Source organism: Hydra viridissima, unplaced genomic scaffold (genome assembly GCF_058129835.1).
Source record: "Hydra viridissima isolate aposymbiotic clone 2 unplaced genomic scaffold, HvirCarnegie_v1 scaffold_14, whole genome shotgun sequence".
Classification (NCBI taxonomy): Eukaryota; Metazoa; Cnidaria; class Hydrozoa; order Anthoathecata; family Hydridae; genus Hydra; species Hydra viridissima.
Window position 1 is genome coordinate 6,096,377 of NW_028324313.1, and position 14,438 is coordinate 6,110,814.

The 14,438-nt window shown below is 26.7% G+C and overlaps 2 protein-coding genes across 4 annotated transcripts; one reads left to right on the top strand and one right to left on the bottom strand.

Annotated features, from left to right (window-relative positions):
* Positions 1-183: 183 nt before the first annotated feature.
* Positions 184-8,710, top strand: LOC145181074 (matrix metalloproteinase-18-like). 3 transcript variants are annotated; one of them, XM_090072099.1, is made up of 9 exons: positions 184-499; positions 2,138-2,238; positions 2,866-3,016; positions 3,372-3,621; positions 3,867-4,097; positions 4,266-4,548; positions 4,642-4,775; positions 6,893-7,045; positions 8,126-8,710. In XM_090072099.1, exons 1-9 carry the CDS (start codon positions 377-379, stop codon positions 8,332-8,334), a joined length of 1,635 nt encoding a protein of 544 aa, XP_089928225.1. In that variant the 5' UTR covers positions 184-376; the 3' UTR covers positions 8,335-8,710. The 3 variants fall into 3 exon arrangements, with proteins under 3 accessions (XP_089928225.1, XP_089928227.1, XP_089928226.1); XM_090072101.1 differs by lacking the exon at positions 184-499 and adding an exon at positions 1,240-1,568; XM_090072100.1 differs by lacking the exon at positions 184-499 and adding an exon at positions 1,269-1,706.
* Positions 8,711-10,095: 1,385 nt separating this feature from the next.
* Positions 10,096-13,580, bottom strand: LOC145181107 (ELAV-like protein 3). The gene is made up of 3 exons (XM_080056113.2): positions 13,392-13,580; positions 11,867-12,127; positions 10,096-11,597 (listed from the first exon to the last, which is right to left on the bottom strand). Exons 1-3 carry the CDS (start codon positions 13,452-13,454, stop codon positions 10,788-10,790), a joined length of 1,134 nt encoding a protein of 377 aa, XP_079912239.2. The 5' UTR covers positions 13,455-13,580; the 3' UTR covers positions 10,096-10,787.
* Between the last annotated feature and the right edge of the window lie 858 nt (positions 13,581-14,438).

Genomic DNA, 14,438 nt, shown 5'->3' on the forward strand with positions numbered 1-14,438 from the left:
TTTCTAATGATAAGATCCACCTAATGTAAGATCTTGTTGATTGAGATTTGGTAGTTTTTATTAACAAGATTACTACTTGAAACCTGCGTCTCCCAGATTAAAATCGGTTGATAATTCAAGGAGGATTTTATCCAAGTCTTTGTTAACTTGGCTTTTAATTAAATTGATTCATTTGAAAATATTTTTCAGCGCCCCATTTATGTCAGGAAAATTGTTGTAAGTGAAATTAAAAAGCAGTTTTTGTTACTATAGTTCTATAAATACTATTATTAAACAATGCACTTTGCTACAAACTTATTGTGTTAGTTATAGCTAGGCACATAGCTTTGTACTACAACCTATAAGTGGAGATATTGTATTAGAAGTATTCTATATTATGTTACTGATAACTCATGCAAAAACATTTTGGTTTTCTGTTCTCTTGTTGAAAACAACAATTTTTGGAATACCATTAAATAAAAATGAAGAACCTGACTCAAACATTGATTTAAAAAGTATGGTAAGATGTTTTTTCAATTTTATCAAATGGTTTTTTTATAAGTTTAGTACTCAAGTATGATAAATTATTTGTATGTATGTATGTATGTATGTATGTATGTATGTATGTATGTATGTATGTATGTATGTATGTATGTATGTATGTATGTAATGTATGTATGTATGTATGTATGTATGTATGTATGTATGTATGTATGTATGTATGTATGTATGTATGTATGTATGTATGTATGTATATATATATATATATATATATATATATATATATATATATATATATATATATATATATATATATATATATATATATATATATATATATAATTAGATTATGAAATGTTATCAGTTCCTATTTATTAATTATTATATACACACAGAAAGACAGATAGACAGATGACAGACAGACAGACAGACAGATTGAAACAAGCTGACAGACAAAGAATTTTGATGGTTATATTTAAAATATATTTTGATGATATCACTTTAATATCAATGTATGATTAATTCTATTTATTTCACTGTTTGTTTATTTATTTATTTATTTTTTTGAAATCTGTATAAACATGTATTTTCTACAATTTTTGATATAGTGTATATACTATCTTATATGTGTATAGTTTTATTTATATAAGCACTTGAAATAAACAAAAATGAAGCAACTTTAAAAGAGCCAAAAATAGGGCAATCAAATGTTAAATTAAAATACTATTTTCCTAATAATAGTATCATGTTTTGTTAATTAGTCTGATAATCTGATTATATATGTAAAGATCTGGTCAAGGTTTTGGAGTATTAGAGTGTGGTATCTATTTTGTAACAGTTATATCAAAGATAAATGGCAGAAGTCTTGAGGCACTAGTGTAAAAGATTTTAAGTAGTTGTGATAAAGGTAGCTGATAACAATATTGTACTTAGCTGAACTAATAATTGGAAACATGGAAACCAAGTGCTGAGAGTATTTTAGACATTCTGTACACAATGTTTTTATCAAGTTTTGCTGAATGTGTTTAGCAGAAGTAAAATGTCAGCTGCATTCACTAATGGATTGAATATAATGTTGCCTCTTCTGGGTTTGTAGATTTTTTATAAAGACCGCTCATGAGTTGCATAATGATCATCACCAACATGATTGTCATAAAGACAGGAAGTAGCAGTGCTTGTAAATCCACCTTGCACATTAACAAGCCAATGTCTTTAACACATTTTGTGTGGGTAATTTCTTTCTAATCTATATTGAAAAGTAAACAATTTATCAATTTTATCCCCAAAATGACATTTGTCATCAAATAGCTATATATTCTTAGTTTTTATTTTTAAGTAAATCTTATTGTTTGTTATTTTGTGATGATTCCTTTGTTGCAATTAAAAAGTAAATATTTGTATGCAGTTATAATATTCAAGATTACTATCAATGCTACTATTGCCAAACCTGCATTAAAATGTTTCCCGCACAGAATGTGTTAAGATCTCCATAGATTTTTTACTTTATTTTTTAACAAAGGTACCCAGCAAGTGATTAACAATATTAGGCCACCCCTAATAAAAATTTTTGTATTTTTTTAAACCCATAAATTTTTTAAAATCACATTGTACAATTAAACTTATAAGAATATTGGTCTAAACTTTTTTTTTTTTTCAGGAATTTCTTCTAGAAAAAGGTTATTTAAAGAAAGTTGAATCACCACTTGGTGAGCTACAATTGAAAAATGATATCAATGGAGCTATTAAAAAACTCCAACGGTATGACATCAATTTTAAAATGGTTAAATGTTTTAAGTACAATCAAATTTTATACTTTTAGGTTGTTAAAAAATTTAAATAAATAATTTATAAAATGTTTATAATAATATATAATTATGATAATTTAAAAATTACATTCCTAATTTATTAGAAGTTTTAAAGATTTAGTTAAAGTAATTTAATACTGAAAATTGTGTCCTAGGTAAGGGAAGAATCATTTAAAAGATATTCTTTTTCCAAAAACCTTATTACTTATTTTAAATACTTTAGATCAGTGATTAAGCCTTTATGTTTTGCTAAATTTTTTGTTTATTTAAAAGTTTAGAGTGAAGGTAAAGTTACACAAGTTTTAAGTTTTGCAGATAAAATGCAAAAATAATCTACAAACTTGTAAACTATTTTAAATGTTAAATGCTTAAAAAGTGTGATATGCAGTCTTTAAAGATTGGTTTAAAGGCAGACTGGCACAAAAGTCTATGTATCATTTTTTTAGTATGTGATATATCTCACTTTTGCAGCTATACTGATTTTTCAAAATGTTTTTTACTATTTTTGTTAACATTAAACAATTTGTGTTTATAATACTTCTTTTAAATAATAAAATTCTCACTTGCATTTAAATGTTAGATTTGCTAATATACCAATCACTGGTCAACTTGATGCACAAACTAGGGAGTACATTTCTAAATCAAGATGTGGAATGCCTGATATAACAAATAATTCAATGAGGAAAAGGAAGCGAAAGTATGTTGCTCAGGGGAGTAGATGGGCAAAGCCTGTAAGCATAAGTTAATTTGCAATTACTATGTTATCATTAGTAAATTATCATTAGCAAGTACATAATTATATAATATACACAGCTATATGTTGATCTAAATTGAAACTAGTATATTTGCAACCAAATAAAATGCTCACTCTATGTTTAAAGAAGAGATTTTCAAAAAAATATTTTCAAAAAATTTGTTGCTTCTTATATCTAATTTTTTTTTTTTTTTGACAACAATAACTTTCTTGTGTTGCAAGCTATACTTATGCATTTAATTCTTTATAAGTTTAAAAAATTATAAATTGTAATGCTATACAAAGAAAATTTTTTTTGTCAAAACTTGCAAGTTAGCATTACCATTGTCTAGAAACTAACATGGGCTGTAGAGAATGACAACAATGATGGTATTACACAAGTTGAAGTTCGAGATGTTATACGTAGATCGTTTGCAAAATGGGCTGCTGTTACGAATCTTGAATTTGTAGAATTGGTTAACAGACCACAAAATTCTGCTGATATTCGTATTTCATTTGAGAAAGGTAAACATGGTGATCCATACTCTTTTGATGGCAATGGAGGAACACTAGCACATGCTTTTTACCCCCTTTTAAATACAGGTGAGAAAAGTTTCCTAATAATTTTTGGCTGCTATTCATAAAGAAAAAATAAAGCGTATATCTGAAAAAAGCTTTTTCTTCTTTTTTTTTTTTTCTGAACAATTTTTGACTTTTTGTATCTCTTTCTGCAAAATTGAATAAAAATATTTCTCTTGTAATAAAATATTTCTTCTTTTTTAATAAAAGATGTTTCTTTAGTTTATTTTCCTTAAAACTTTCAATATTACTGTGTCAAACTATTTTAGGTATAGCGGGAGACTGTCATTTTGATGATGATGAAGTTTTTACTTATGCAGATGCTGAAGAGGGTTCTAAAATAAGGCTGTTATGGGTAGCAGTTCATGAGCTTGGACATTCTATAGGGTTAGAGCACTCAGATCGAAAAGGTGCAGTTATGTATCCTTGGTACCAACACTTTAAAGGAGATGATTTTAATTTAACTTTTGATGACATTAATGGGATTCAAAGCATATATGGTAAATATTAGCAGACATCTGTCACTTAAAGTAGATATGTAATAACAAATATTAGCTTATTATTGCATTCTCAAAAAATGTCACATAACTTTAATTTATTATTTGTTTTTGTAAGTTTTCTTGGTTTTTGTGATAAAATGTATATTTCAGATATATATTTTTAATAAGGTTCTAGAGTTTTGCCAGCCACTACAATTTCTACATCTATTGCAACACTTGGTCCCAGAGGTGATTGTCCCAGCACAGTAGGTGCAATAGTACGCATAAATAGTGGGAAAATCAAAAGAACATTAGTTTTTAACACTGATAAGTTTTATGTTTTAAATCAGTACGATTTTGGGGTAGAAGAAGGTCCATTTTTGGTTTCTTCAAAATTTGATCAATTGACTTTTGTTGATGCGATTTTCACAAGAGAAGATGATAACTATCATTTCTTCTTTCATGGTGATACGTGAGTTTTTATGTAAATACTAGAAATCTTTAAATTTTATAAAACTTTGACACTAAAAATGTATTTACTTTTTAAAGTTTACTTTTATTTTAGGTTTTCTGTATTTATGGACTATAAACTGCAAATGCCTGCCAGAAAAATATCAGATGGATTCCAAAAATTAGATGTTGGATTTCGAGATGTGGATGCAGCATTGTCAATTGATCGCAAGGTTTTTTTGTTTAAAGGTAATTTGATTTTTTTTTTTTATTTAAAAGTAATTAAGATGAATAAATTAGGGGTGTCCAGGCCGGATTGTTAAATTATCTGGTATCTAGTATCTGGCTGGATAATAAAATAATCTGGTTGGTTATACTGGATATTTTATGTTTATCAATAATAAAAAAAACTTGTTTTAACTATTATGCAGTCTTAAAAATACACAGTTTAGACATGATCAAATCATTTGGTAATTGACAGAATGAGAGAACCCACAACACAAATTTTAATGTGCTCATCTTTTTGAATAATCTAATGATTAATTAATTTAAATTTTATAAATATCAAATTAAAAATATGGTTCAATCAAATGTCGTTCAAAATGAATTAAGAACTAACTTTGTACAAGAACTACAGATTTTGTCATTCATTTACAAATTTATTTGAATTATGGTGTATAAACAATAGCGTTTCTCTGCGTTGAGGTAACAGCCTTGACCTCTCTGTTTCATAAATATTTCCATATTCAGAAAACAATCTCTCCAAAAATACAGAAGATGCTGGTGGTGCTAATAATTTAATGGCTAAATTTTTTAGCAGTGGAAACCTTTCTTCATGTTTCCAATAATTTAAAGCATCATTGTTTTTTTTATCTATAATAGATTGATTAAAGAAAACATCAACTTCTTGAGTAGCTTGTACAAAAGAGACTTGATCTGAATTTATATGACCACCGTTTTCTGAAAAATGATAACAAATGAGATTAAAAAGTACAAATTTTGTTGTTATATTTTAATAAATAATATGAAATAAAATAAAATTGGCAAAGCAATTTTCATAAACAACTTACAAAGTTTTAAGTGAATATATCACTTAAATCAATTATCTATAATATGCAGTAATGTCATGATAAAATAATAATTAAATGAATTTTGGCAACAATAATAAAAATTAATAATCTTATTTAGTTTTGGCAAAGTACTGTTAAAGGACAAGTTTCTTGTAAATTTTTTTAAAAACAGAAAAAAAGTTCTTACCTCCACTTCCTTCATATTCCGCAAGTTCTAAAAAGCAAGAATTAAAGTCATTCTCTGTCAAATCAACTTTCTTTTTTCTCGGCTTTTGGTCTTAAATGATTGGAACTAGTAGCAATGTTAACAACTTCTAATGAAAGTTCATTTTTATTTCTTTGATTTTTCACTACAGTCTCTAATAGCATTGCTCTCTTTTATCAATAAGAAGAAATTTGTGCTTAAAGTGAGGATCAATAATGATGGATAAAATGTATCTCTCATTATTTGTAAAAGAAAAAGAATCTCATACTTAAAGATTCTAAAAGTTGTTTTGTTATTTGAACTGTATTATCTTTCATCAAATATCTGAAGTGAAACTTATGGACTATTATTTTGTAATTTCATTAAAATCTTTTTTCTTTATATCATCAAACAATTGAAGAAGTGCTTTCTCTGAAAAAAAAAAAAATGTCTGTTTGAGATTAGATACCTAGGCTGTAAATGAGCCATTAAACCTATAAATCCATCATCTTCAGTAATACTGAATGGTTGGTTATCTAAAGCAATTATTATAGCTATTTTTTTATGTATTTGCTTTGACTTTTCATCATTAAAATCCCTTTTTTTTTTTTTGATGAAATTCTATCTTCAATAGACATTTGTTTTTTCATTTCACACATTTTCTTTAAAATTAGCATGCTACCTTTTGAACACACTTGTGGAGTTATACAATTTTAGGGATGATTGTGCAGTGGAGTTATAGAAAACAATTTTTGACCAGAATAATTAGATCCCCTGCTTATCTGCTTTCCACATGAAATGCAAATTGCTTTTGATTCAGAAGGATCATTAAATTTAAAAATCTTCCAAACAAAACTAGCCATTTTAGAATGTTTACTGTGGTAATATTTTATAATATTTGGCTTGATAAAAAACCCGATGTAGGTTTTGTAAATAAAAAAATCTGCCTGTTGGTATAAATATCTAAAAATTTTCCAGCCGGATAGTTTTAAGATATCCAGCCGAATATTTTAAAAAAGCTATCCAGAACATTTTTAAATAAATACAAAAATTATCAGTTTAGGAATAGTTCTATTTTTTAAGCTGCAATCTATTGCACTTTCATTGCTTAGGGGAATATTATTGGAGGTTTTCTTTACTATCAACAAACGATTATGCATTGGACTATGGCTACCCAAAGAAAATTACTACTAACTGGAAGGGTTTGCCTAATTCTGTAGATGCTGCATTTACTTGGAGCAATAATGAAATATATTTTTTCAAAGGTAATTCTTGAATTTTAATTTGAGTGCATTAAAGGTCTCTTTTCATGTTGTCACTTTTAGTTAACTTTAATTGTCACTTTTAGTTAACTTAACAGTTTGTTCTCTTTTTGAAATATTCTTTAAAATTAACTTTTTTTGTATTTCAATATAAAAAAAATTTATGTTCAGTTTTTTATATAAATATTCATTACATGAACTGAGTTCAATTGAATAAATTTAACTTTAATTCAAGCTTAGTTATTAAAAATTGAGTTCAATTATTCATTAAGTGAATTTTTTTTTTTTTTTTTTTTTTTTTTTTTTTGTTTCTACTTTTAGCATTATATATGTGCAAGTATTATAAATTAGTAACTAGTTAATATAAAGACACAAGTTTTTGTTTTTGAGAGAAAAAAAACTTCGTCATTTGTTTCAGGTTCACTAATAAACTGTTTTTATTAAAATTTTCAAATTAACATTTTACTGGGGAATGGATTTTAAAAAATACACACTTTAAAATGGCCTCTTGCTCAACACTTCTAGTATACCAACTTTTTTTTTAAATGTATTAATTTATTTACTTAGTAAATTTTTTCGAAATGTTTGATCTTGTTGAGCTCATTCACATTTAAAGGTTTGACAAAAAAAAGAACACTTTTTTTTGGTTTAAAAAATAGTTGTAATTTTTGCAAAAATAGTTTCTGTAATTGGATTAAGAAAAATTGAATTATTTTTCTCTGAAGATTCCTTATAAAACCCGTACATTTTCAAAATTGTTAAATCATTCTCAAGATAGGACTTTTTGCTCGATTACAAAGTGCGACTCCATCACAGGAAAACTGTGAATGTGCTCTTTCAATTGCATTATGATCTATATCTAAAACATAGCCTTACGTTGAAATAAATCACATAATAAATCATTAAATAAGAGAAATAGTAATAATTAGATAAGCGAAAAAAATTGTAGAAATTTTGGCTTAAAGAATATTTAGATAACTTTTTATTTTTAAAATGTATTTCGATTGAATAATAAATATTTAAACTCCACATTATTCTGCTTTAAACCGAAATGTAATAAATACCTCCTATCCTCCTATTTAGGTACAGAATACTACCGAATCAACAAAAAACATTTCAAAGTAGAGTACGGCTATCCTGTAAAACTTTCAGACAGTTTCTTGAAATGCACTTTGCAAGGAGGATTAATGCAAAAGCATTTCTCTAAAGGATTTATATCGCAATCTAGTTATCTCGTTCTTCTTATGTCTGTGTTTTTAACATGTTTAAGTAAGAAACTTGGGTTTTATTAAATATTTATCAATTATTTTATTATTTGTTTACTTTCTATGTAGAATTTAGTATCATAATTTTAACCCCGAACATACAGAAAAGTTTTAATTTTTTTCTCGGTGAAATAGAGTATAAAACCTACACGCTAAATTTAGATATTTATAAAAGCATTTATTTTTGTAATTGTTTATTTGAATTTTTTTATACTTTATATTTATGAGTTTTGTTAATTTCCAAATCTTTTTGAAATATTTATATTGTTAAATTTTTTATAAGAATTAAATCTAGAGCATTTTTTTGGAACGTTTATTTCCACTTTTTTTGTAAAGAGAAATATTTTCAATTATTTATTTTAAGTAACAATTTTATACAAGCAGTTTTATGAGAAATTATTTTGAATTTTTTTTTTTTTTTTCTAAAACAAGTTTGTAACAGGCTTTTTTAAAATAAAATAATAAAATAAAAAAATAATAAAAAAATAAAAAAAAAATAAAATAATAAAATAAAAAAATAAAGTAATAAAAATAAGAAAATAAAATGCTTATAACAAACAACTTGCATATGGTTTTGGTTACATATATTTATTTCTGTGTGACAAATTTTCTTTGATACTCATACATCATAAAGTATGCCACCTGATAACAAGGTTATTGATTATGATCATCAATACCAGCAAAAAATTTTAGCTTTTTTCATTTACGTAACTGGTGTTCACATCTGAAACAGAATCTAAATAGAAATTTAATGTAAAACGACTCTGAAACTATGCTTTATCAAGAAAAGGCCACAAAATCTTTACGAAAAAATCTGAGGGTCATTGTTGAATATATCAACATTTGCGTCTTTTTCCATTTACATATACAGAATCAGTATAAAATTTAATTTCACGTTTCTCTTTTGCTCAATCCTACTCTATGTTATACTACTAATTTAACACCTTTCCTTAAGAATCATTAAAAAAAGTAAAGCATCAGTCAAAATAATTTTCGGCAGTTTTGGGTAAAAAAATAAATATGATTGATACAAGTTGAGTTACGCTCAAAGTTAACATATTCTTTGTTTCGGTTCTTCAACATGAAGGACTATGAACTTGGTATCTTAACATGACCTATTTTTATGTTAAGTTTAGTTGACACATAACCATTCACTTGTTGTCGCAAGAAAATCCGAGTAAAACGGTTATTGACGACCAGTGTCTCTTGTTCCCTCAAAAACAACCAAAGAGAAAATAAAACAGTTTTTTCACAAACGCTTTTAAAATTGAAAGAAAAAAAAAATCTTTCAGTGATCAAGTTTATGGGCAACCTATATCCGTGCAAAAATGTTAAAGGAATCTAATAATTCATTTTAAACAACTCATAGATCGACTCTTATTTAAACTTAGTCGTACATACGTTGAGATAATCCAGGCAAGTGGACGTCAAAAATTTTTCAACAACAATACAAATATAGAGATTTGGATGTTTGCGTTAACTATCTTCTCAAACTTTTTTTGAAAAGCCAAATCTCGGGAGAAATTAGATTGTTAAAAGTGGCACCAAAAAGTTAAGAATAAAATTATACAGATCCTCTGGAATCACACTGCAGATATGAAATAGAACAATTGGAGTTAAGCATTAAAAATAGTATTTAGCAGTAAAAAAAAAAAAAAAATAGCGTAAAGCAGTAAAAATAAACTCAAAAAGTTCCGCTATTAAAACTTTTCAAGCAAACCTTTCATTGCTGCTGTTGACGACGCTAATGCACTGGGGATGATTTTCATATTATTGACACAGTAAAAATTTCAAGAAGTCGATTTGTTCACAACTTTTACATAGTATTAATAGGAAACATTTCTTACATAAAATATCTGAGCAGTAAAACTCTTACAAGAAAATATCAAGTTTACAACACGATTTTATAATATAGTATACAATACGAATATTATGTGCAATTCGGGTAAATACGTACATATATAAAATGTTAATTTGAAATGGTAAATATGCTTAAAACTTGAAAAAGAAATAAGGAATTTTTTTTTTTTTAATTTGTTTTTTTTCTAAGTTAGGCTCTTGAAGTTAACTTTCGATTAACTTGAGATACATCGATTCTATCGATTCTATCGATACAAAAGTTTCATTTCTTTAAACTTGTCAACTTGATGTAAAGAAATAACTTAAATCTTACAATTTCTACTAAATAATTATATTAATTATGTTAATCATTTTTCTACTAAATGATTTTAATATATACTTGAAAATTTTGAAATATGAAAAGCTTTTACAAGAACAGAAGAATTTCGTAAATGGTTTATAAATTCTTTAATTTTTTGTTTTGTTTAAAGTAATTAAGATTAAAACTTGAATGAAATGTTTTTATGTTCTTCTCTGAATACCAACGATTCTTCAAGCATGAAAAGTATAAATCGTTTGATGTGTATAAAATCTAATACGAGATTCCTCTTTCATAAAGTGGTTTCAGAAAATAATAGAGACTAGTTTGAATACATGTTAGAAATACATTTGGAACGTTTTAATGATACTTGCAATGGTTTTCCTCTTTCAAGACAATAACCGTTCAAACGGAAAATTGCAGCTATTGTGTCTTCGTAGTGCAACATATTTACGAAGCCGTACCCTCTGCATTTTTTTTCATGATCAGTTATTACTCGAACTGAATGTATGGCTCCGTGCTTACTAAACAACTGAAATAAGGTCAAATCATTTGCGTCGGAAGGTAAATTGTAGACGAAGACACACCAGCTGGTAATATTAGCCTGAGGTACAACGTTTAGACTGTTAGCACCCGAGGTATTTATGCCATTATTGTATGGGGATGTCGTGCCGTTAGCTCCATTATGTACTGCATTGCCATTAGATACTCCTCCCGCCAAAACAGCAGCTGCAAGAGGCGAATAAAAAGCTTGGGAAAATCCTTGATTCTGTAAATATCCAGTATTTGAAATAGTATTTTTATTTTGAGTAAGAACTTCAACGTAAGAGTTCATTTTTTGACTTGGCGGGTTCGCAAACTTTACTGCTAACGGTTTTATCGCATTTAAAAGGTTTGGCACTTTGTTGTTAAGAGCTTCGATTGACAACTCTGCTTGACAACGCTTATCAAAGCGAACAAATCCAACACCGCGGCTAATACCATTCTCATCAACAAGAACTTTGCTCGTGATGATTTCACCAAAAAACTGAAAAAGCTCTCGTAGACGAACAGCATCACAAGTTTGTGGAAGACCACTTATGTATAAGTTTGCGTTTTTGATTTCGTTAGAACTCGGGCGTGCATAGCTGACCTTTTAAATAATGAAACTTTAATAATGAAAAAAAATACAAATTTGATTATTTCCGAAAATATACTCAAATGCTTAGCAAAAATTGTGGATAAAAATTATATCTGATACAGTTTGTTGATACTTTGCGAATCATTGTTACTACAATCTTAATTTAATATTATTGAAATACTCGAATTAATGAAAGAATATTCAATTGATCATTGAAATACCAAAAATTTGGCATTCATTACACTGTGTTTTCATTTATTAAAAGTTAAAATATTTCTTACCTTAATTGTTTTTGTTGTTAGTTTCATTCCTTGCAATGAATGTATAGCTTTTCTTGCATCGTTCGGGTGCTGATAGTTTACAAACGCGTACCCTAAACTCGCTTTCGTGACTTTATCGCGTATGAGCTTGCAACTTTCAAGAACACCGACGGAGGAAAATAACGTTCTTAGCTCTTCTTCACTCATCTCTTGTGGTAAATAATTGACAATAAGGTTGGTTCGTTTGTCATCATCGTGAAATTGCAGAGTGTCTAACTCTTCCTAAATATTTTAGATTTATTAGATAAAAATCATATAAAAATGTTTTTTATTTCTGTTCTGCAATTCGTTACCAGTGTGTTCCAGTTTTCTCCGAGATCTGGAACACACTGGTAACGAATTGCAGAACAGAAATAGACGGTAATCGATCTCAGTAAATTTTTTATGATTATCTTGTTTTATAAAACCTCATTTTTAATTAAATTTTAAATTTTAAGCTAAATTTTATAATTAGATTTTGTATTATTTCTGTTTTTTTTTTTGTTTTTTTTTGTTGTTTTTTTTAAACTACATATTTCAAAGGTTTTTAGATTTCTTATTTTGTTATCGTTTTACTTGATAATTTTTCTCAACTTTTTATCTATTTATTCATTTTTTTCGTTCATTCATTAAACTTATTAAACAAATAAAGATTATAAATTTTTAATATATTTTTTAACCTCCATTTATACAATGTACGTAATATATTTTTTAAACTTCTATTTATACAATATACGTCAAGACGATTATTATAACAATGTATTGCTCATCAGAGTTACAACATATCGCAGATTTTCTATTCAAACTCATTTATTTCGACTTCATTACCAGCTTTTGTTTGCTTTTTTTTTTCATTTAATAAAATTAATTTATTATTAATGATGCTTCGAAAAAAGAAATTTATGAAAAATAAATAACTATCCTAACGTTCTGGGTTGTTGATTAAAAACGGTTTTTTATATTTATACCCATTAGAAAAAAAGGTTTCTCAATAATTTTTAGGACATTTTTTGAGAAATATTTAACTAATCTAAATTACAAATAATTTTCACTTTTTATAATACATATAATTCCATATATTAGTATAAGTATATGTTTGTGTATATATGCATATATATAAATTTGTACTTAGATCTCTTAATGAGAGAGAAAAAGAAAAGAGAGAGAGAGAGAGAGAGAGAGAGAGAGAGAGGGAGAGAGAGGGAGAGAGGGAGAGAGAGAGAAGGTATTTACATTTTGCATGTAAATTGATATCATCAGTTAAACGCAAAAATTGATTAATTGATGAACATCATCCATTAATTAATTTGTAATTGTCTTCTTAACTGTAATGCAATGTTCAATACTTATTTACAGACTTAATATACAAGGAATCGTTATGTACAAGAGCTATTCTGTATACAAATTATAATACACATTAGAGTTATTATATATTTCAAGAATATACAAATAAACTATCAAGAATATCCAAATAAATACAGAATGGTTTATAGTATTCCCCACAAACCTGGTTTATCATCAGTTGCTGATTTTGATGATTCATCCCGTTTAGCACAATAACAGGAGCCATACTTGTTATGGAATATCCAAATAAATACTTCAGTAATCTTCAAAATTAAAGAGTTAACGAAAGTGTTGAAAATAAATAAGCTATGTAAGCGTTAGAAATTTTGTTCTGTTTAAGAACTCCCAACATGCTAATAACTACGAATAAAACAAAGGCCTTAAATAAATGATGTTCACACTGGTAAATTTATTGGCTAATTTAAAATTCTTTTGTCTTCTTTTCATTGTTTTTTTTTTTCTTTTACTTTTTTTTCTTGTTGTTTTACTTGATTTAAAAAAAAAAAAAGTTGAACAGATAAATTCAGTTTACATAAAGCAATCTTTTATTGAATTTTTTTTCCAATCTTCTTTAAATTTTGTTATTTTACAAAAATGCTATCTTTTTGCTAAAAAGATAAATTTTGCTAAATTTTAAAATATCGATTGGCTTTTTTTGTATTTTTTCCTCTTTCTCTCCTTGATTTTTGTAATGCCAAATCTAAAAGTGAAAATAGCTTTTTTCCAAAAAAAAAAAAAGAAAATAGATTATACACAACGTGCTAAAAAGAATTGAAATATCAAGGTGTTTAGCACAAGTTCTTATGGCATATTTTTAACTTTTACGATGAAATAAATCCAGAGATAAGTATGCATAAACAGAATGTTCAATTTTTTGTTCGGAATTAAGAAAATTAATAGAACATGATTGAAATATATAAATAAGAAATAAACGACTAAACAATAAGAAATATGAACATTTTAAAAAGGCATTTTATTATTACCTAAAGTATTTTCTCTGATGCAATACCCCATTTTTGAGGTCAATTAGTTAAATGAAGAACACTACACAACAATCTTTCTTCTATGAATAAATTACAAAAAAATAGTATCTTAATTTTACAATTAACATTAACATATTGTGATTTGGAATGGCAAATGTCGCCAACTTTGACGAGGTTTTTAGTTTTGCAATATGTTCTTGTTATGCATCTTTGATTAAAGGTAATCA

Excerpts from the sequence above, each read along its gene's own strand:
- LOC145181074 (XM_090072099.1), top strand. The coding sequence starts at position 377 with ATGTTACTGATAACTCATGCAAAAACATTTTGGTTTTCTGTTCTCTTG. Across the intron at positions 500-2,137 it reads ACATTGATTTAAAAAGTATG|GAATTTCTTCTAGAAAAAGG; the intron begins GTAAGATGTTTT and ends TTTTTTTTTCAG. Across the intron at positions 4,776-6,892 it reads CAAGGTTTTTTTGTTTAAAG|GGGAATATTATTGGAGGTTT; the intron begins GTAATTTGATTT and ends TTCATTGCTTAG.
- LOC145181107 (XM_080056113.2), bottom strand. The coding sequence starts at position 13,454 with ATGGCTCCTGTTATTGTGCTAAACGGGATGAATCATCAAAATCAGCAA. Across the intron at positions 12,128-13,391 it reads AGCAACTGATGATAAACCAG|GAAGAGTTAGACACTCTGCA; the intron begins GTTTGTGGGGAA and ends TAAAATATTTAG. Across the intron at positions 11,598-11,866 it reads TAACAACAAAAACAATTAAG|GTCAGCTATGCACGCCCGAG; the intron begins GTAAGAAATATT and ends ATTATTTAAAAG.